Source organism: Chelmon rostratus, chromosome 13, assembly GCF_017976325.1.
Source record: "Chelmon rostratus isolate fCheRos1 chromosome 13, fCheRos1.pri, whole genome shotgun sequence".
Lineage (NCBI taxonomy): Eukaryota > Metazoa > Chordata > Actinopteri > Chaetodontiformes > Chaetodontidae > Chelmon > Chelmon rostratus.
This window is the reverse complement of record NC_055670.1, coordinates 20,803,718-20,825,908: the sequence shown is the minus strand read 5'-3', so window position 1 is coordinate 20,825,908 and position 22,191 is coordinate 20,803,718. Positions and strand designations below refer to the sequence as shown.

Sequence of the window (22,191 nt, the reverse complement as noted above, 5' to 3'; positions counted from 1 at the left end):
AATGGAGTGATGAGCACAGGGGCGTAGTGTTTAAAAGCAAAGCTCCATGTGTGATTTATTATTGATCTGATGGCAGCATCTGCTGGGATGCTGAACACACACACACACACACAAACACACACACACACATTTGCACTGTGCTCTATTGACTGGATGCCCTCCATGATTTCTACTTTTCCCTCTTCAGATTTCCAGACTTCCCTCAGATCTTCATTTATTGACTGAATTTGAGGATTTCTTGAAGGTTGCCGTTCAGTACGCTACACAGTGACAGCAGGCTGGTAAAATGACAAGGAGTCTACATTATGAAGTAGAACACACACAATTTGATGTCTGTCGGATTAACAAAGAATCTAGAAAGATCTTAGCATTACAAAAACATTGATAATCACATCTCATTTTTCACATTAAGTGTGTAACAACCAGAACTTAAAATGACAGTAAACAGATGGAGATACACGATCATGTTTCCATCACGTTTTGGGACAGTACGTAGACTTATATACATTTTCTGGAGACTTGCGCCAACAATAACCAAAACAGCTACTTGCCTAACCTTAACCCTAACTCAAGTCTTCACCCTAAAATTTAACTATTCACATTATGGGGACTAATGCAAATAGAGGCCAGTCCCTCTAATGTGACAGATTAACAGATTAATGTCCCCACAACATGAGTAATGCATGCACACACACACACAATGTGAGGACTTGACTTCGCTCCCTGTGCGAGTTGAAGATTAGGCCCGGCAGCAAGACGCACGAGACGCCGCCGTCTGACTAATCCAGCCTCACCTTCGAGTCTGATTGACAACAAACACGTTTGGGAATTTGTGTCCGTTAAAATGTTTCTCTCAGCAAGAGAAACAAGCTGCGCTGCTGAACATGGAATGGGAACTTAAGCATTAGAAATAAATTCATCATATATATTTCAAGCAATTTCAGGATGATCATTGGATGATTGATTCAGAAACAAACGTTTCACTCAGAGGATACGAGATCCTGAAGTCACTGTCAAAGAGCGTCTTCTGATAAAATATTGCTGTATTACTTTTCTTATCTTCCCAGATGTGTTGTTGATCATTGCATTCTTTTTCCTTTTGAGTTAATTACTGTCTGTGAATATGCATGCACAAGGAAGTCCAGTGGTGGAAATTCCAGTTCTGTACAATTTAGAAGTAATTGTACTTTACTCGAATATTTCCATTTCATGCTACTTTATACTTAAACTACACTACATTTCAGATGGAAATGTTGTTTTTTCACCCCACTATGTGACAGCTTTAGCTAATGGCACTTTTCAGAGTGAGATCTTACATATTTTTTAGTCTTTTTGTGTCAAATGTATATATACCTTAAGTCATCTTCTTTATATTTAGTTTTTTTTTATTCTCTTACTATTTCTTCTACTATTGCTTGCTGCCTGTCACACCCTAATTTCCCCAGCAGGGTTTTATCTTATTTCTACTCTGAACTCTGCGTTATTAGACGCTACAGAAAAGTTTGAAAAATTAACACAAATTTGTGTAGCAAACCCGTTAATTATCTTGTGACCCCTCAGATTGATCTTCTTAAGAACCACTTGGATTAAAATACTGAAGTGTAAATACAAGTTAAAACATGTATAAACAACTAATATGTAGGATTTTGGTGGCTGACTACTTTTACATTGTTGTACTGGTGCTTTGGACGTCTGACATGGCTCACATCACCGTCCTCACGGCAACAGCTAGTTCAGCAGAGCAATCTGATTGGAGAGAAATGCATTTATTCCGTGTGATGATTCTCATAAATGATTCATCTTACTATAAACTCTCTGGTGGTAACGCAGCTTGAGAGCATGATCAGATGATGATGCAATTAATTTCATCCTTTAAGCATCCAAAGCGTCTTATGTGAACCATTCAGTGTGCAAATTGCTATTTTTCCCCTGATTCCTTGTAAGGCCAGAGAGACAGACACACTCACAACACGATAAGAAAGAATGCGAACCATGTGCAAAAGTAAACTAAGAACTCTTTTATTCTTTTTTGTTCATTTTATATATCTATCTTTAGCTGTTTATTTTTTTTTTCTACTCGAGTCCTTTAAAAGTTTGTCATCATGCTAGGTGCAGCTTCAGTGTTCGGTAGTACATGCAAGGTTGTGGGTTCTGTTGGTGGAGGTTTTTCACACATCGGACAACTGGAGAGAGGGAGAACGGGAAGCGGTGGCTCTGGAACCCCCGAGTGGACGAACGCTGACCGCTCTGGAGTCAGCCCCGGCCAGAAGAACAAAAAAAAAAAACAAAGAAAAAGCCCACTGCAGGTGCAGCTGCAGGGGCGGGGGCGCCGACCACCGTCGAGGAGTCACAAAGGGTTAAGCAGAAGCAGTTCAGTTCTTGCTGTGATAGTTGCCATCCAATCCGGGGACGGTTTTATATCATGACATCATCATTTGACATCTTTAGTGCAGTCAAAAGAAAAACAAAAGTCTAGAAGCAGGCAGTCTCTTTAGGGGGGGGGGATATACATAAAAAAAAAACAAAAACAAAAAAAAGACAGCTTTCAGACAGCTTTGTGGAGAGAGAAGAGGACAGGAGAACAAAGACTGGAGGAGCAGCGGGGGAGGGAAACTTCATTCAGACTCCTGTGTGTGATGGAGCAACATTAAAGGAGACATCAGGAGTATTGCTTGTGACTTTGGTCTGGGTCTATTTGTTGGGGGGGGGTTATTTCTGTGGTTATTTTTTTTACACCAAATTCCAAGGTTTCTACCTTCAACTCGACTCGACTCGACGGTAGATTTTCCTGCTTTTCTAATACTGACTCATAAAACAACCAAATAGAAGTAAAAAAGGTACATATATGACATCGCCCGTGCCAGCTGGTGGATGCCACTTTTAGCTGAGGCACCTTACAGTGCATATATTTTTTTTAAACATTGGTGGCTACAATGGGGATGGATCATGTTAACCCCGGCAGTGTTAGTGCCATGCTTTATGGTGCCCAGTGAGTCACAGAGAACCACGAATACATTACATCTTCACAGTCCCAGGAAGAGGGAGAGAGTTCGGACAGTTTCTAGGATGAAATCATTGTACAGGGAACAGATTTTGTCATTTTTGTTGTTCCTTATATACACAGAACTACGATACTGCAGCAATAATGATTGCAGGTCACAATATACAAGTGGCCACCGACAGCTACGGATGCACTAAAGAAGCCTGACAATTCAATTTCCCCCACACTGAATGCAATACACAGTTTTTGTACAAATCAAAAGTACATTGTTCAGTGGGTTTACAAAAAACAAAACAAAACAGTAAAGGGTCGATATTAAAAAAAGGAGGATACTTTAAAAAAAAATCTCTTCAGGGAAAATAGAAGGGCAGAAACACACATGGACATCATCATCTTTGGTGAAGATTCCACACAGTATGCTTGAAGACATAGGAGCACACACGTCTCTCTCACTCTCTCTCTCACACACACACACACACACACACACACACACACACACTTCCTACGGCTGGGAAGAGGAATTCACTGCAGTTACTTGGAAATACATCCTCATTTACAGATTTAAAACACGAGGACATTCATGCACTCGGGGTGCAAAGGTGGCAGGTCAGATCACAACGGTCGTCCCGGACGACGCGGCTAACGTGTTTCTGTAGATGCAGAAGAAAGGACGACGCAAATGACATCACACTGTGATGCATTTGGGCACAACCCAACCGGTGGAGTTTATCAGACATTAGCACACAACTTGACGGCATGTTACAGCTTGTTTGCATTCCAGACTATAACTACAGGCCGGCATAATGTGACATCCAGTGACTGTAACTTACTGCATGTGGCACTACAGTACATCGACCATGCCTTCTATTAATAGTTCATCCATCATGGATTCCTGCCACAAAGTTACAAGATCTGAGAGGTCTGTTTATGCCAACTCTACTTTCACTGCAATATTATCCCCCAATTCTCAAATGCCCAATCTTGAGAAAAATAACAACAACAACAACAACAAAAAGGTCCCTGTCCCTCCCCTTAAAACAAACAAACAATCACGAGAAATCTACAAAATAGAGACAAAGATTCAAAGCTGCCTGTGGAGGAAGATGCTGGCATTCATTCAAAAATCATTCACTGACGGAAGCTCTCCACCACGTTTTCTGCTCTGTCGGCCTCCCATTTCAGTTCCCATGCAAAGCCATGGCTTAGATCAAGGAAAAATACAACGTGCAGCACCTCCCAAAGCTTGTCCCAAGACCCAGGCGAGGGGAGGAGTCGGGAGGGTGGCGGGGTGCGATCCCCCATGGTTTAAGTATGGAATGAGAGTGACAGAAAATAACTTACAGAATAGATGCATGAATGAATGTACAACACATGAACATCAACAAAAGTGTACTAAACTGCTGCGACGCCTGCCCTGTATATTCTCTGCAGTCAGTGAATCAAACAGGACCACAACATTTAGTAACATCTTCATCTTTAATACAGGGGCTATGAACATGTAGTCTCATCTAAGGAACGGACCAAATAACACACATTAAATGTTATAGAACTATCTTCTTTTCAGCACTAGATTTACATCCTGGAGATTTATGCATCTTTAAATTAAAATTCGTCATAGTCATTCTTTTTTTAGGTCCATACACATCGGTTTTACTTAAGAAAGATCCTGTGATTCTAGGCTACATTTCACCCTAAACTGGCTACACTCACTGATGGAGAAAATAAACAAAACTGTATGATTTCGACTTCCACGTCTACGGCATGAAAGCATAAATTCTATGGGAAACATAGACAACTAAGTGGTGTAAAAACCATGGATTCCAGTTTTAAAACAGAACAAACAAGTAGATGGAAAAAAACCCATCCATTAAAATCAGAATAAAAGGACACAAAGCAATATGATGAGAGGAATGAGAATGATGAGCTATGGATGGTTTGTGAAACTACGCACGTTTATTTCCACAAGTACAAAGTGCACGTGCGTGCCGACACATGGGACGGAGGTAAGTGTCTCTGTGGGCTGGCTGTTTATAGGGGGCTCTCTTGCTTTCAGGCCTGGGTCAGGGGGGGAAGGAGTGGGGGGTTTAGGAATCCCTTGGTCCCTTGACTCCCTCAGGAACTGAGGGTGAACTGGTCTTGCTCAATGGGCTTTTTGACCCAGGCCCCGAGGCCGGCCTTGTGGAAGGCCTTGATGAGCGCCTGCTTGGCAGAGTGGTACTCTGTGGCCGCCTGCTTGGCTTCATGGTAGGAGCTGGGCTTGAGCATCTTGATCCACAAGATGGACGACAGCTGAAAGGGAGAGAGAAAAACGCAAAAAAATGAATGAGTCATCATGCCAAGATCAAGGAGTTTGGTTGCATATAATGATGCCAGGTTAAGGTGCAGCTCTGTCTTTCTGTATCTGTGTGTTCAACCTTAATAAAACCAGAGAAGCAGTCTGGAAGCGCAGACCTCGACCCTTCTATGATATGCAAATCTGCAAGTGGAACCATTATACATATATGGATTTATTTCCAAAAATATCAGTTATGTCAAAATACGGTTGTGCCTGACTGAAGCCTCATCATCTCAGCTGTGCATTTATTACGTACTCTTAAACTGGATCATACAGATACCGCTTCGCCCATGAAACCACCGCCCCCGAGTTTGAGCGACTGCACGTGTCGGCTACCCCAGAGGATCGCTGGTGCTCGTGGATGTGGATCGAGTCGTGACTTTACTACCATCATCATCATCTGCTGGATTTTAAGATGTGTGGCATTTATTCCGCCAGAGGCAAATGCTCTACCTTGTAAGTGAAAAATAATTTGCGTGTCTGCCTCGGGATTCGGATCCGCTCCAAAATTAAATGCTGCACCCTTCCACAAAGTTTCATGAAAATCAGGCCAGTAGTTTTTCTGTAATCCTGCTGACAAACAGACGCTCTAATTTTAGGGTTAGTTTTCCCAGATGTGAACTTGTTACCCACAGTGCTAGTAATTAATGCTCAGTTCAAATTTCACCAATCAGGTTTGTGTATGTAGTGTGGGAACCAATCATCATGCTACTGCTGGGATTTAATGTCCTGTTTGACCTAACTGATGCTGAACAGTCGCCCAAACTCTTCTCTCCATCCAGCTTTACAAGGAAGCAAACTTCAGGTTTGCTTCAGGCTGAACTGCTCTCCGGACATATGACCGATTGAACAAAAACTTACGTTATGGAGTAAAGGGCAGTTCATTTACCTTGGAGTGTAGGCGCACCCAGCGGCTGTAGAGGGCGTTCTTGCAGAGGCGTGAAGCGCGACCCATGTCGTCCTTGCCTGTGGTTGCATTGATCACCTCCAGGGCCTGGTCGCCCACTGTCCAGTTCACGCTGAAGCTGGGTGCCTTGCCGGGCTGCCTGGCCTCTGCATTACTTATACCTGGAGTCAAAACCGAAGTGGGTCACTCATTTATAATCATAGGATAGAAACAATATGTTAACACAGACTGAAATAGAGCATTTTCCCAACATTTAGGCCCTCAAAACACACAAAAAATGTCTTAGAGCTTCTAAGTAGAACAGTGTCAGTAATAAGGTAATTATTTTCTTTCTCCTTCCTCCAAAGATTCTGAGGCAGACCCGCAGGAATGCATTAAACATTGGCTGAGGTATCCGAACCTGGCAGCCCATTCCTTCAAATGACAGCTGCTCCCGCCGCTCTAACATCTTGAAATAGCAAGTTTTTTCCTTGCTGTTTTTTTTTGTTTTGTTTGTTGTCCGACTGAGTGGAGACAAAATACCATCCACTCAGGGGGACTCTGAGGTCTCAGCCTGCTCTGTTTCTGCACACCACAGAGCATCGGTCTCCACTGTATCTCAAGTATAAATGGCTGATATATGGATGCCATAAATCCTGGTGTCTCACTGTGTGTGTGTGTGTGTGTGTATTAAGCTCCTCGGTTCCATTTGGCAGCACTTATGGCAGAAGATGATTTAAAGGGGATGAAATCCTCAGTGCTCTAACGCCACAGTGCTTCACCGCTAAAAACTCTCTAAAGCGGAAAAGGTTAATAACCCCCTACAATTATCTCCTTTACCCGCCATTTAGGGAGCAACGGAGAGGAGGAGCAGGGGGCAGCAGCACACAGCTCCAGGATGTGCGATACGACGCCTGCTGTCTTCCCTCATGTTCTCAAAGAAGTGACCACAGCGTTGAAGTAGTGCACAGGAATGGATTAAACTGTGTGTTTACCTGCACTAACGCTGCAAATGTAAGCATGACCTCACATTTTTCATTAGATTTTTAACAATAGAGCTAGCTGGGAACATCAGAGAATCAGCTGGTAATAGACTTTTAAACCAACTCATAGAGCTACGGTAAGCAATACAGGAAGTTAGCTTACTTAGCTACCTAGCTGACAAAATTTGCAAAATTCACCGTTGCTAGCGAGTAATGAAAACCTGATTTTGTCTACGACTGTCTGAAATCAAGATTGCATTGTTTCAAAAACTCCTACGAAATTTGATGGTACAACCCTGATTCCCAAAAAGTTGGGATGTTGTGTAAAAGGTTAATAAAAACAGAATGCAATCATTTCTAAACTGTTTATACTGACAACAGTTTTATGAAGTGTAGAGCCCATGTAGTAACATCCTTCATACAATCATGTGTTCACAAAGTGGTGAACCTCGCTCCATCCTCGCTTGTGAACCACTGAGCGTTTCCAGGATGCTCCTTTCATACCCAATCATGATGCTATCACCTGTTACCAATCAACCTGTTTACCTGCGGAATGATCCAAACAGGTGTTTTTGGAGGGGTCCACAACTTTCCCAGTCTTTTGTTGCTCCTGTCCCCATTAAATATATTGTCTTTGTGCTGTTTTCAGTTGAGCAGATGTCAAAAAGGATGAGCAGGTGATCACATTCTGTTTCATTTACTTGAAGGGCATTGCAACAGTAACTAAGGGGCAGGACTAAATGGTCAATCAAATCAAAGTAATTTTTACTTGCAGTGGAAACAGACAACTTTTAAAGTCCCTGGCGCTTCCAAGTGATATTACTTCTGGCGCAGCTGTCAATTACGAGTGGATCGGTTTCTGGTCTCCTCAGAGCCCGAAAACTACCAAAAACAGAGGACACAACGCATTTGTTTCCAAATTTCTGTGAAGAAACAATCAACATCACTTAAGTGATAAGATAGAAGCATGTTCACTGATGGGGTAAAGTGAAAATTGTCATAATTTTATATGCTTTGCGCCAACATGTAACTACAGCAGGGGTTGGCGTCGGGGTGGAGGGGGAGTAGAAAAAAACATTAGGAGAAAAAGCCAGAGTTCATTCATTCATTTAATCTGTAATGGAGAAATGAAAGCAGATAGAAATGGTGCCAGCCAGACTGGATCGCCTTCATTTTCCCAGGAGATCGTACCTGGTGGCAGACAGCGAGGCTTACAGGGAACCAATCTAAACGCTGATGGTGTCATTATTCTATAGCCATTATGTTGTCCAATCAACGCTTACTTCATAACGATACGGTAAAGCAAAAAACGTATCTATTGCCAGTTTGAGCATATTTTCTTGTCTTGTATGTTGATACCAAAGTGTGCAGCAAATGTATAGTGCTGTATATTGTCCTTCTCTACTACAGGAAGAGGAAGAAGCGTGAGATAGAAAGAGAGAGAGAGAGAAACACACTGTTTTAAATAAATACGTTTGGAAAATCCTGACGTTCTTCTTACATGGAAATTGTTCATGTTATTGTTTTGCAAAGTCCTCCAAACAACCAGAAGACAAAGACTGCATCTAAAAATGGAAAGTTGGAAAAAAAAGTGTGGCTCTGGGTCTATACGGCCTTTTTTAAAAGGTCAAGCCAATGCTGAAATGTTGAAAAAAAATGATAAAGCTATTCAAATTCCACAGGAACTAGGTAAATGTCAGCTCAGATCAAACAGAGGAGAAAAGCAATATCTGTCTTCCTGCTGTGGACTGACCAGTGAGGTGGATAAATGTGTTGACTGTTTAGGATTACCGTCTGTCTGATATCCACACAGCTGGTGTCGGACTGACAAAGACAAACAAGAAGGCCCCTCTGATCATTGTAGTACTTCAGCCTGAGCTCTTATTAGGTTAAAATTTCAGTGTCTTTCTGTAGAAATCTGATCAGATTTTCCCTCTTACTTCCCAAATAGTCCACATCAAAGCAGGCACTGACCGCTGAGCAGGGGCCTGTTGAGGGTGAACTGCTGGGGCAGGTCCTCGATATCGGCGATGCGCTGGTACATGGCCCTGGAGAGGTGGTCGGCGTGGTAAAGGCTGCCGAGGATGATGCTGGAGAAGTAGATTGGCTCTGTGAAGTAGCTCATCAAAGAGCCCTGAATGCCCACCACATTCCACCTGCAGAGGGAACAAAGGTGTTGAAAGGTGTTCCTGCATCAATTTCACAGTAAGCACATATTTACAAAAATCAATGCGGCTGATGAGGTGAAACATATTGTTGTTGTAAAAAGCAAATGATCACATTCTGTTTTATCCATGTTTTACACAGCAGCCCAGCTTTTTTGGAACCAGGGTTGTACGTTCAATTACCTCTTACTGCAATAAGATACATGGTGCAATAATTTCCTATCCATGCAATATAATCTGTTTATATCTCTCTTGTATATAGGTGTGTATATGTATGCATGTATATACATATGTGTGTATATATGTATATTTACATGTGTGTGTATTTATATATTTTTAATATACTTTTGTTTATATACATATATTTACTTCTGTGAGCTGTACAAGTATATCTTATCTTATCTTATCTTATCATGCTGCACACCTTGACCCAATATTAACCATTTAACTGCCACGATAAGCAAACAAAGCTTAGGAAGAGCTGTTGCTGTATCTGTGAGCTCTTTATGATGACAACAACAGCAAACGTCATCTTTCCTAACGATATTTTCTCCATTGTTGTTATCAGAAACTGTCAGCTCCTCCTCGTCTAAATCACGAGAATTTGATTTTCAGCGGTTGGCAATCAGCCTAAAAAGTGCCCGCTGGCTGGGTTTCAAGCCAAAGAACTGTGTTCAGTGTGACAAACATGAAAAGTTTCTTTAGCATCGAAAAGTTCAAAGACTGAACATACAAAGAAATATGATAATGTGGTATGTGCGTAAGTGAGCACACGCATTCAACAGCACAAGAAAAATGTATTCATCCATAACCAGCCATTGCACACACCCACCACACACCCACCACCCACAATCCTACACTTGTGTACACCACACCAGTTTCATTTTCTACAAACTTCTGTGTGTTTCTATGCTGTGTTATTAGCCATCTCTCCCCAGTCATTTTCCCATTGACATGCTCTGTGAGGCATCTTCAGAGAGCGAAAGAGAGAGAGAGAGAGAGGCATGAAGAGAGAGAAGGTCAGAGGCAGACAAGAAAGAGGGATGTAGTAGGAGATGGTGAGGTTTGAGAAAGTGGGAGAGGAAAGGAGAAAGAGGAGAGAGACCGGGGGAGGAAAACCAGAGAGAAGATGACGGGAGGATATTTCTTGCTGCCAAAAAAATGCCATTAAAAAATAAACCCCGAAACCACCAATGACTTTTCATTCCTGAGACGTAAATCTTAAAAACAGGTCACAAATACATGGTCTCATTCATTAAAAAAGCCTCAATTCTTTCCTAAAACAGCTGGGATCTGTGGTTTTTAGCACTCAGAGAGGAGTAAACAGAGCATTTGTTGGGGACTATTTTAATCTGCGGATTAATGCACATTTGTTGCATTAGCACGTACTTAGAGAAACAGGATGGTGTATGTAGCTTTGACTCTACAGTGCGACAGTGTTGAAGAAGCTCTGCTATCACCATACTGATGCATGGGTCACAATTTACACTTAAATCCTTTATTTTACTGCCATTTGTATAGTTTACTAACTGGTACTGCACATTCTACTGCAACGACTCCAACTGCCTATTTACTTGGTTACTTACTATTTACCACTCAGTGTATATGTTCATTTTACTACCTGTTTATAAGCCGTTTATCCATCACAGTATATGTATTTATATGCACACCTGTCTACAACCTGTTCTCATTATGTATATACATTCACTACAATACTGCACGACCTGCATGCATTTTACTATTACTCACCTGGAGACCACAGTTGTCTCCTGTCTACCACAGAATTATATTAACCTAATTTAGTAATTAGATTATATCCCCATATTTTAGTGTTATTTTATGTTGTAGATGCTGATTAGATTTTAATGTGTGATTTTTCTTCATCCATATTTCTTTATACACACACGCACACACACACATATATATATATACACACACACACATATATGTATGTATTTATCTGTTAGCAGCCTGACATCAGAGAATTTCATCACTAATGACTGCTTCATTGCAATTGTTGATATTAGTAGTTAGTAGGATCAACTCATTGCTGGTTTTGGTCTTTTTGTTGACTTGTTGGTATTAAGAAAAGTATTGACTATCACTCACTTTTGCCCTTTAAAGACCCCTAAAAAAATCTCCAAAACAAGAAACTGACTGTGGAGATTCTCATTCTTCCTTTTGCTTCAGGCAGTCTGTTTGAGAGTGTGTGAAATTACCAACATGGACCCAGAACAATGAGGAAAATACAAGCACACGACCCCGGGCTATTAAAAGGGACCATTGTTTCTATATGCAATATTCTCTGTGTATATGTGTGAGAGGGAGTGCGTGATGTTGTGTGTGAAACTGGGGGGGGGGCTAAATGAAATCTCAGAATTCATAGCTGCGAGCAGTAAAGCACACATTCGGCACAGTCAAACAGCCTTATAACGTTCTGTGCCACGCAGGGCTACACAAATACATCTGGAAACAGTCTAAAGGGAAACACGCAGGATATAAAAAGAACCACAAACAAGCAAGCACACATTCTGTTGGGGTATGTTTTCAGAGGCATTCAATTTAATTCCCATCAAACATCTCTGTGTTTCTCTGTGTTATCTTATTCAATATCATGCTCTGTGCACACACACACAGACACACATGCACGTGAGAACAGGGTCAGAACAAGTCAGAAGGTCCGCTGTAATCAGCTGTTAAAGAAATAACAACGACAGGACAAACAGAAGCAAGTTGTAACAGAAATAAGCCATGATCGCTAGCTTTGCCTGTTTGCTAATGAGCTCGTTCGAGAAGCTGGGAACAACAGGCTCTCAGGCAGAGAACGGCTCGTTCTCGCCGAAGCCGTGGGGGCCGGGCATGTAATCAAAGGGAAAATGAGAGGAGAGAAAACAACACGTAAGGAGGGAACATTATGAGCATGGTCAAAGCGTGCCAGTCAGTTGCTGTATTAAATAGCAGCCCCGCGGCCAACAATCACTCACAAGAGGACAGAAGCAGGTGGGCAGCACATTTCTCACCTGGCTAATAGCTGTGTCATGAGAGGGCAGAGTGAGAAGCCTTTCATGGTCTTTTCTTCACAGCGGAGGAGATATACTCACAACACAAATCCCTTATCTTGACTGCTAAAGGGTTAATATTCTGTCGCTCTGTATCAACTCTGTGTCAACTTTAAAATATCTCGTGTTTTTCCTTGTTATCTAGTAAAGCTTGGGCAGAAATAACCCACATGACTAAACGGACGGTCTCCAGCCTATTTTGCCCTCTACTGACTTGGATCGCTCCACTTTGGACAACCACACAAAATCTGAATCACTAGTACCGGCACTGACACGCTGAAGGGGCAACAAGACTTCTCACACGCCGCAAACAGCATTCGCCACGCAGTCGACATCTCGCTCGTCAAACACACACTCGGCATTCAATCACTCTGTGCGATCAGGCAAGGTATTACGATCCTGGACGCAGGAGGAGGAAGAGGAGAAAAAAAAAAAAACGGCTTGTGAGAAGAGTTATGAGGAAGTTTTATCGTTCATCACAAGGGAGGCACAGTGTTGCCTTGAACATGGACAGAGACTAAAGATGCTATGATCTGCCTGCAAAAATGCCTCAGGGACAGAGGATCCATCAATTTAGTTGTCCCTGACACTCCCTGAAGAAAATGATGGACTTGAAATGACAAATAGAGGATATAATGCAATTCATTGCAATATGAATAAATCAAATGCATTAAAGGAGCATCATGAAACATGGCTAAATGTGCTTTCAGTATAAAATTATTGCAAGAGAATGAAGCATATTTAGAAGCAAAAATTCTCCTTAAAGAAAAATAGAAAATACGCTTCTTTGGATTCTTTGCTGATTTGTGGATGGATTCAACAAAACAAAATGTGTGAATTAATGAGTTCTGGAGGTGCTGGTAGGTGGATTTGCTGTTGGATGCTAAGCTAAGCTAACCGGCTGCTGGCTGTAGCTTCATATTCAGCACACAGACAAAAAAGTGGGATCAATCTTCTCATCTAACTCGCGGCAGAGTTTCAATAAACATATTTCGCAGAACTTACTTCTCTAATGACTTTCTGTGAAATAAGAAACAACAAAGCATCAAAACAGTGCAGTCAAAACAGCTGCTAGTTATCATGAATATGAATTCTAATATAAATCACGAACTGTCTGCGGTAACACTTTGCAAAGTCTGAACCAAATTACCTTGCGATCTTGTCACTGCAGGACATGGTGAGTAACCTCTCCCCCTGCAGGACCCCGTCCCAAGTCTGGATGGTGTTGCTGGACCTCACAGGTATGGTGCCCTCCCCGGACTCAATTTTTGTCCTTAACTGTCCCCGTGCTTTCCGGTTGGGATGTCTGTCCCCTTGGTCTGAGTGAGAGAGATAAAAAAAGAGATATGCACATAAAGGCATAAAACTGTAGCAGGAATCGCGGACTAATATGATTGGTTTGTAAATTGGATCCCTATCATTGTGCAACAGGAGAAAACAGAGAAAGGAAAGGAAGAAAAAAATGGCTTCCGCAAAAGCACGACCTATTATTTATTATTATGTTATCAATGTTTTCTGCTGTTCCACCAGCAGGCGCCATCTATTCAGTGACTAATTGAATGTGGCTGCTTTCTATTCAGTCTGCCATGTGCAACGGAAAACACTTTGACAAGAGTAAGAGGGAGGTTAATCAGACAGACAGTGTGTGTGGGCTGGGCGGGAGAAAGACTGATAGAGACAGACAGCGAATGACAAAAAGCTCTAATTACTACAGCCTTGTTTAAATGTGTCTGTAATGCGTATTTGGACATCGGAGTAAAAAATTCTAATTAAATGAAACCAAGCATGAGTGCCAGGAAAACCTACAAATTTATTTAAATAAAAAAACACTGTTGTTGAAAGTGAATTGTGAACCGCGTCGGCTGAGCTGAGGAGGAGTGGCGAGGCTGGCGTGAGGCAGCGAGTGGACGCTCGGTACCTTCCACTCCGGCCTCGTGCGGAGAGAAGATCCTGGCGTCTCCACAGGGCGAGGTGCTGATGTAGAGGTGGAACTGCACGTTGTCCTTTAACCTGTAGCCTCCCTTCTCACACTGCACAAATATCGACTTCTGGTGGTCCTCCTTGTTGTTGCTACGACGACAGACAAATGGCAAATTTAATGCGAGGCTAACAAATGGTACATTTTTCATCATAGCTCATTTAGCTGGACTTAAAATGAGTGAAATTAGATACAGCAAAGGGCAATGTAAATATAACACTGAATAACACTAACACTGAACTGAGAACAAATGTGCACCGTCCACTGACCTGAGGAAGAACTCCAGCTGAGTGTAGAGGTACCTGATGAGCGAGCGTCGGGCGATTATCTCAGCGTGGCAGTCATTGAGTGCCAGGCCGCGGTCGCTCATGTACTCACCGTTGATGCATTTGGTTCCCGTGGAGACACAAATGACCTGTGCTTCCTTCACGTCTGTCCCTGTTGGGGGTAGAGGGAACAAAGACATATTAAGACATACATAGTACATACTGTGCACGTGCTACCGATCAGACAGAAAAAAAACAACTTCTATTATCTTTGTGTAACCCTGCAGAGTGTCATATAGCCTGGCAGGTTGCTGCAGCCTGTATACTGTGCAGAGTTCGGCAGTAGAAGGCTGTTTTCACATTCATCTGAAGAAGGGGGAAAAGTTTCTCTGTGCTAGTCTGAACTCCCAGTTTAACACGTTTACCTACAAGCAGGATTTTGTCAACTCATATCACTAAACTCGAGTTTAGAAGCCAGACGTGGTCCAGTGCTGCCTTTACAAGTGTGTTGCGGAAACTTGAAGCCTCCAGAGTGCACGTTCTGAGGATTTACTTTTCAGTGAAAGTAGGAGACATTGCATGTCCAACAGTTTAATCCTTTAAACTGTTAATGTTACTGTTTAATATCTGAATATTCAAAGCCCGTGAATTTATCAACAAGCAAGAAATAGTGCTGTAAATAGTACTTTTAAGAGCAGTCAAAAATGATTCTTCAAATGGGAGGCTGCAGATCTTCAGCTATCTTATAATACTGTTGGGTTGTCTACTCTATAACAATGCATCATATTCCATAAGATCACTTAAAATCTTAATTCAGTGTGTGTCAAGCAAAGAGTGAAGTAGAAAATGGCAAAGGATGGAAGTGTTCAAGTAGAGTACAAACACCTAAAATTTGTACCTAAATACAGCACTTGAGTAAATGTATTTAGTTACATTCCACCACTGGTTAATAGGACTGAAACAAAACTGTGGGCGTCGTTTAACTCATAAATGTAGACTATGCTGCAAAATAGGCCGTTAATCTATAAGGAAGCATTAACTTAACACTGCATCTTGTCAACTTTGCTCCATGAGACTTCCTTTGGATAACACTTGAAAATTGCTTGTCAGTGCCGTAAGCATAGAAGCACGTCGACTCTACCTGTTGTCATGACGACCCCTGCTAGGACTTTCCGTCGTGCATGGGGGGAGGTGAAGTTATCTGTCAACTCACTGAACTTATCCACCACCAGGCGAGAGACGGCATCAGCCAGAACCTGGAATCACACACACACAGACGCGCACACACACACGCACACACACACACACACACACACACACACACACACACACACACAGACAGACATGCACGCAGTCACACAAACACAAGCTTGTGTCAGATATGTCAGCTTACAAAGCACGTCTGATGTTATCCTCCCCTAGAGCACTATGTACCTGTCACAGTGTTCGCATTCAGCTCCAAACAAGAGTCAGAGCGTTGAAACGGCAACAAGTGAAAGTAGGTTGACCCCCTGAGGTATACCTAACCGTCTTTCAAGCAGCGCTGTTTGAGTTTGGCATGACAGTTATAATTTACCATCTCCCTTCTGACAGCGAATCACACAAAGCAAAAACCGAACAAGTAAGCCTGAGCAGCAGATGCGGACAAAGCGTTTGTCGACGTTCCACAAGGTTTAAAACTGCAATCTAAACTCTGGGGGAAACCTCGAGTGAACTTCACACGTCTTTTGTTCTTGGACAGCCACCTCCTCTCGTTGGCTCCTCATCCACCGCTAATGTGATGGAAAATGACGACGACCAAGAGGAGAGACGACGGCTGGATGACCACAAATTAAAGAGATTAGTCCAATATTACTTCCCCGCTACTTCGGAGTCACCCACTCGTGGCCACATCATTTGAATTCCGAATGTCAAGGTCGTCTGTGGTGTAGAAACGACTGTTAATCTCCAGCAGAACAAAGAAGTGGGAGTACAGATCACTCGGACAAAAGAACACATACGTCCAAAAAAAAATTCCATTCAGGAATAAATAAAAGAAGACTTATTTTCCTTGTTCAAATAAGTTTTTGATGGCTTTTGTGGTTTGAGCGTTAACAAAAACCAACTCAAACTACAAAATGCAAAACTAAAGTTAACATGTTTATCGCAACAGCAGTGGGCTCCAACCATTTCCCCCCATTAGCTCCCTGCCAGATGGAAACAGGCTGCAGAAATTAAATACCAAGACAGAGAATTAATAGAGCAATTAGTGGGGGCGCTATCGTTAAAATGGGGTTCTTGTTGAGTAAATCAGTTGACAAGTGGAGAGAGGGGGTAAAGGGGAAAAAAAGGCTCTGGTGAGGGAACTGTTGACAGTGTGCTGTGCTGATTAGCTCTGCAGACAGTGTTATCTCTCGTCACACACTGGCATGGCTCTGACAGTCACCTCTGCAGTGGCATCAAAAGCAACCACCTGCCCCGAGTCCCCGCACACCTGATGTGAATGAGGTTTTGATGATAACCGACGCGAACAGCACAGTTCAAGAGGGGGAGCAGTTTGGAACCCAAAAGTCAAATCCAGGGGAGATCCATACTAGACTACTACAGACTACTAAGTGACCAAATTATACTATGACGATATAATCTAAACATTTTAGAATACACTCATTAGACAGAAGAAGAGAAACTTCTGCTCACCAAGATGAAAAATGAACCAAATCTAGAGAGAAGTAAGATGTGGACCAGGTACTGAAATCTTGATTATCCGCCATGACAGTGATTATCTGGATTAAATTCTAATGACAAGTCTACTGATGATTGAGAAGGTCAAGTAAACGATCCACTGACGGCTTTAATGAAGGCAGAATTTGAAAAATGAAAGTGGTGTCTCATGTGCTGTTGCATTCTTTTTAAAAGTGAGGTGAAAAAGGCAGAAAAAATAGATCCACTGCTGCTGAACAAAATAAAAATAAATCCTTTAACTTTGCTGCTTCCAGTGATAAACATTTTGGTGTCTGGAATTTCTTAAAAACTAAAAGGTCATTTCAGTGTGTCCCATACTGACTAATGAACGTCTTCTAAATTAAAGACTTGCTTTGTATCTAAAATTCATTAACCCATATTCAAAAATGTGAAGTATGATCGCGGGCATTTTTGCTTTTAATCTTAAGGGTACTCTAACGAGCTTAATCTTTTTCAACTACTGCCAGCAGAAGTGTATTATGAGTTAAAACCTGATAACAAGAAAATATTTATTTGGCTTATTAAATTAAAAATGATGTGGTCATTCAAAATAATTCACAGTTTCAAGGCCTGATATGGGGTAAACCTGACAACTCAGTGACTTCACAATAGGAAATTTTATTACTGAGCCAAAGCTATGCACAGCAAGAAAGCGCATGGGTGATGCCTCTCGTTGTGGACATCTTGGTAAAATAAATTAAATGGTCGAGTTTCTGTTCTGTTCTGGTCAGATTCTCGACAAGTGTGACAATCTATTAAGAAAATAAATATCTTACCTGGGGTAGGTGAAGCTGCAATCCCTCTCTTGGTATGGGTTGCCGGGATGGCGTCTGGTCTAGCTGCATGTTGAAGAGAGCTGAGAGGGCGGCCTGCGCTGCCCGGGCTTTGGCCAACTTCTTGTTGCGCCCTGAGCCTTCAAACGTCTGTGCATCCACTGTTACTGACATCACAAAATTCTTGGCATGACTCTCCCCGCTCTCTGAGACAAAGTCATATTTGAGGCCTGGCCTGAGCTCATTGAGGATCATGACTGGGTTTTTGCCACTGGAGGGCGAGCTGAATGCTGATGGAGGGGGCAGTGGGGCCTGGGCAAGGTTGCTGCCAGGTGGTGTGGGCAGTGGGTACTCCCCTAGTGAGTTTAAGGAGCTGCTACCATTAGAGCCTAGATAGAAGGATTCCTCAGGTGCGGCTGGTGTCTCAAAGCCATTGAAGAGCATATCTGGGAAGTCAGCTTGGTCAGATGTAAAGTCTGTGTTCACTGTCAATGTTCGACCCATGGCCAGGTGTGCCTCAGAGGCATTGGGGAACTGGACGAAGGAACGCAGTGCTTTCTCTGCTGCGTTCAGTTTAGCCTTCTTCTTAGTTGGGCCCATGCCCTCAAACATCTGTCCATTGACCTCCACAGTCATGACAAAAACTGGCGCATGGACTGGTCCTGTTTGAGACAGCAGTTTGTACTGTAGACCCGGTTTGATTTCGTTCAACTGCATCAGGGCGTTCTTGGGCAGGACTGGCCCTGGCGTTTTCTTACGTTTCTTGGCCCGGAACTTCGAGTGTGTGTGTCCATTGTTTCCCTCTTCTAGGGGGCGCTTTCGACTGCCCAGGCCGCTTCCATTGGGGAGCTGTTCAGCCACTCCCACCCCGTCTTTGCAGGACACGTTGTCCAGGTTTCGGTTTTCCTTAACATCGGTGCTGCTCGAACCTGCGGTGCCCAGAAAGAGTAACTTACAACGCCTTCGTTGCAGGATCTTGTAAATGCAAAATTTATAGATTCCTTTATCACTCTTTGGAACTGAACCAATGATTTGTGTTCCTTTAAGAAAGCAAGAGAAGGAGGCTTTTCATTTGTTGAACATATTCATCTAGAGTGTATTGGTGTTACTACAATTAGTAGAACATCATCAGTACATCCACTGTTTCTAAAGATATGCCGAGTTCTTAGAAATTGACGTTGGTTAACATTCAAAACAGTGTAAGGAATTTCTTGGACTACATTTTTGCTATATATAACTTTGAAATTAACCTCTGAATATAGCTTCATAATAAAGTTATAGTTGTGATGGCTTGTTATTCTTATGTTCAGGGTAAAGTGGGAGAAATATACAGTACTGTACAGTTTTCAGGTTGCACAGTGTTACGGGTCTCAAACATAAATGCACACAAATACGAGCTCACATATCAACACTCAACATAGACGCTTGCACGCACACAGAGCTGTTTCTCATCCACTCTATCAATTTCTAATCGCCTGAGTGCCTACAGAGGAATTAGGAGCATTTTAAGTGTTCAGTTTTAAACTGCAGGCTCTGAAATATACTGTACTGGGGAACACATATCACTGAATCCAGTTAGCAAAGTGGATGGAATATTGGCAAAAATTTTCATTTATAACATCCTTCAGCAAAGGCTTGATAGGTTACTCCTTGCGGTACTCAGGAGAAAGAGAGGCCGCAGTGTGCATGAGTGGGATTGTAGGTTGGGTTGAGGGAGTGCAGGGAGGAGTGCAGGGGGAGGAGCTGAGGACCAGGCAAACAGGAGAATACATCAAAGAGGCAGAAGGAGAAGACTCCACCTACTGCAGGATCCTAAAGGCTTGACTGGTGACACGGTGGGAGGTTAAAAAGCTGTTTACCCATTTTTACATGAGATTTTGAAAAGAATGACTGTCGTATTTAAAATGAGGAAAATCTGAATTCAAAATCTGTTTCTAATGAGGTGCCATTCATAAGACCCTGCGCCTCTGAGATCCCCCCCATGGAGCTTGTCAGAGAACACAGTGTTTCAGGTTGCAAAATGTAATGACATGCCGCTACCATCTGCACACTACAACTGACATGTCTAAAGGCAAGGAAAAAAAAGACACTTACTCCTAAGATCAAGAACACAAACTGCATATCCTTCCGTTCATGAACATATCTGCACTGAAAACATGCAATATCTTTTGGTGTATGCGTGCATTCTGCAAACTGCTATTAGAGTTTTGCAAATGAACAAGGGAAAGGAGGGACAGCGTAAATGTGCACAATAGTAGCCAAGAAGAGCTATTACCTATCAGAATGGTGTTGGTTAAACAACCTTTAACCACAACAGACACTGCAGCATTTGCTTGAATAATGTTAGCTATGGTGGAAAATAGCTAAATTTAAATGAGGACTTTGACTCTCATTCTAAATGAATTATGAAATATTTAGCATATAGTACTGTAGCTTCTTATGTTTCTTTGTAACGGATAAAATGCATAGAACAATGAGCTACTGGAAATGTGGGGATTGCCATTGAATTTAATGCTTAATATACTTAAATATACACATTTAGCTAGCAATCAGAACCTTTCCTAAAGCAGCTATACTGGTGGAGTAGCCAATCAAGAAAGACATAAAATACTGAAAACTCTGCTGCAAAGACAAATCCAGTGAATATCATGGCACCCAGGGAAAAAAAACTGGAGCTCTCTTTCTCCGTTTCAAAATGTCATTGTCAAAAATCATTCAACACATTTAAACTTCCTCTAAAGGGTTAAAATTGATACCATTCATTTTACGGTATAATAACTTTTTGCAGGATGATGGATATCCAGTAATACTCCAGAGCCGAAGACCAGATCAGAGGACAAAAGCCGTAAAGCAACAGCCATGACACCATGCACTGAAACATGGCACACGCATGCAGTTGTGGTCATTGTCAAGCCAGCATCTGTGTAATCAGCACCCATTAGTTATGCAAAGACAAAAGATCCAGTATGCTTGGATCTTTTGGAGTCGGATCCCCTGTGAGGGTTGCATGAACCAAATAACTCAGACGAAAAAGCTTTCTATCTCAACTTCATTTTAAGTGCAACTTGTTTGTTGGGCTTTTGATTTGGGATGATTCATGTGATTAAAGAATTTCAAGAACTGCTAAGGTTGTCACATAAAAGTTAAAAATGATCTCATGTTTTCCTCTGGAGTTCCCCTGGTATTAAAGAAATAGGCTTGTGTGAGCTTGGACTGTGTTTTATCTTCAAATACATCTTCTGAGGCTTCGGAGGCTTTGAAAGACAACAAAGACTATTTTGGAACTGTGCTCATTTGACTTAACACATAACAACACGCTTCTCTACAGAGCAAAAACACCGAGTATGACACTCCAATGAGGTGTGTTCATTTGTATTGCAGGTAAGAGCTGTGCCAGGATGACAGCTCTCTTTGAATGCGAGTTCAGGATCGTTAAGGTGTGGGGAAACGCATTCAATCACGTCTTTCCGTGCCTTCTGAGGCTAATGTCTAATTAAAGTTCAATAAGCTGGAGTGGAGAGGATTTTCTAAAGAGAGAAATGGAGGTAGAGGGAATCTGTAATATGACCTGAAGCCTCTCAGATGTAATGATTAGTTCTTCCCTAAAAAGTTTCAGCAAAATCTGCTGCATGTATTTGTGCGTGTATGCACTGCTCTGTGCATTGGTTCAAGTGAGGACGAAAGATGGCTCCCATGGTGCTCATGGAGGGGCAACTACATGAGAATATAATCAGCAACACAAAACATATGAACAGTATGTTTTGGTTTTTCAGACATATTTATAGGAAACATATACATAGAGCTTCTACCTGCATTTAGTTTGATTAGTTTTGGGGTGCATTGCATGTTATATTGTTTGATAAAATGTAGGTTAAGCACATTAATACTTGCATAATATAAGTGAGCAAAATGTGTTCACACTGATTACACATCAGAGAGGGACAGGGGGACATATGAGGGCAGACATGCGGGCAGAACGGAGGGAAACAAAAATACAGGCAGACATTTAAAAGTAAAGACCAGC

The 22,191-nt window shown here is 42.1% G+C and overlaps 1 protein-coding gene across 2 annotated transcripts in view; it reads right to left on the bottom strand.

The window, feature by feature from the left end:
- Window positions 1-2,337: 2,337 nt before the first annotated feature.
- Window positions 2,338-22,191, bottom strand: part of adarb1b (adenosine deaminase RNA specific B1b) — a 110,649-nt gene continuing 90,795 nt past the window's right edge. For both annotated transcript variants that reach the window (XM_041950771.1, XM_041950770.1), the window contains 8 exons: window positions 18,171-19,096; window positions 15,815-15,929; window positions 14,677-14,845; window positions 14,348-14,499; window positions 13,580-13,748; window positions 9,180-9,361; window positions 6,226-6,404; window positions 2,338-5,290 (listed from right to left, as the gene is read on the bottom strand). In XM_041950771.1, coding sequence (XP_041806705.1) covers window positions 5,114-5,290; window positions 6,226-6,404; window positions 9,180-9,361; window positions 13,580-13,748; window positions 14,348-14,499; window positions 14,677-14,845; window positions 15,815-15,929; window positions 18,171-19,096 — 2,069 coding nt within the window. In that variant the 3' untranslated portion in view covers window positions 2,338-5,113. The remainder of the gene's footprint in view (window positions 5,291-6,225; window positions 6,405-9,179; window positions 9,362-13,579; window positions 13,749-14,347; window positions 14,500-14,676; window positions 14,846-15,814; window positions 15,930-18,170; window positions 19,097-22,191) is intronic.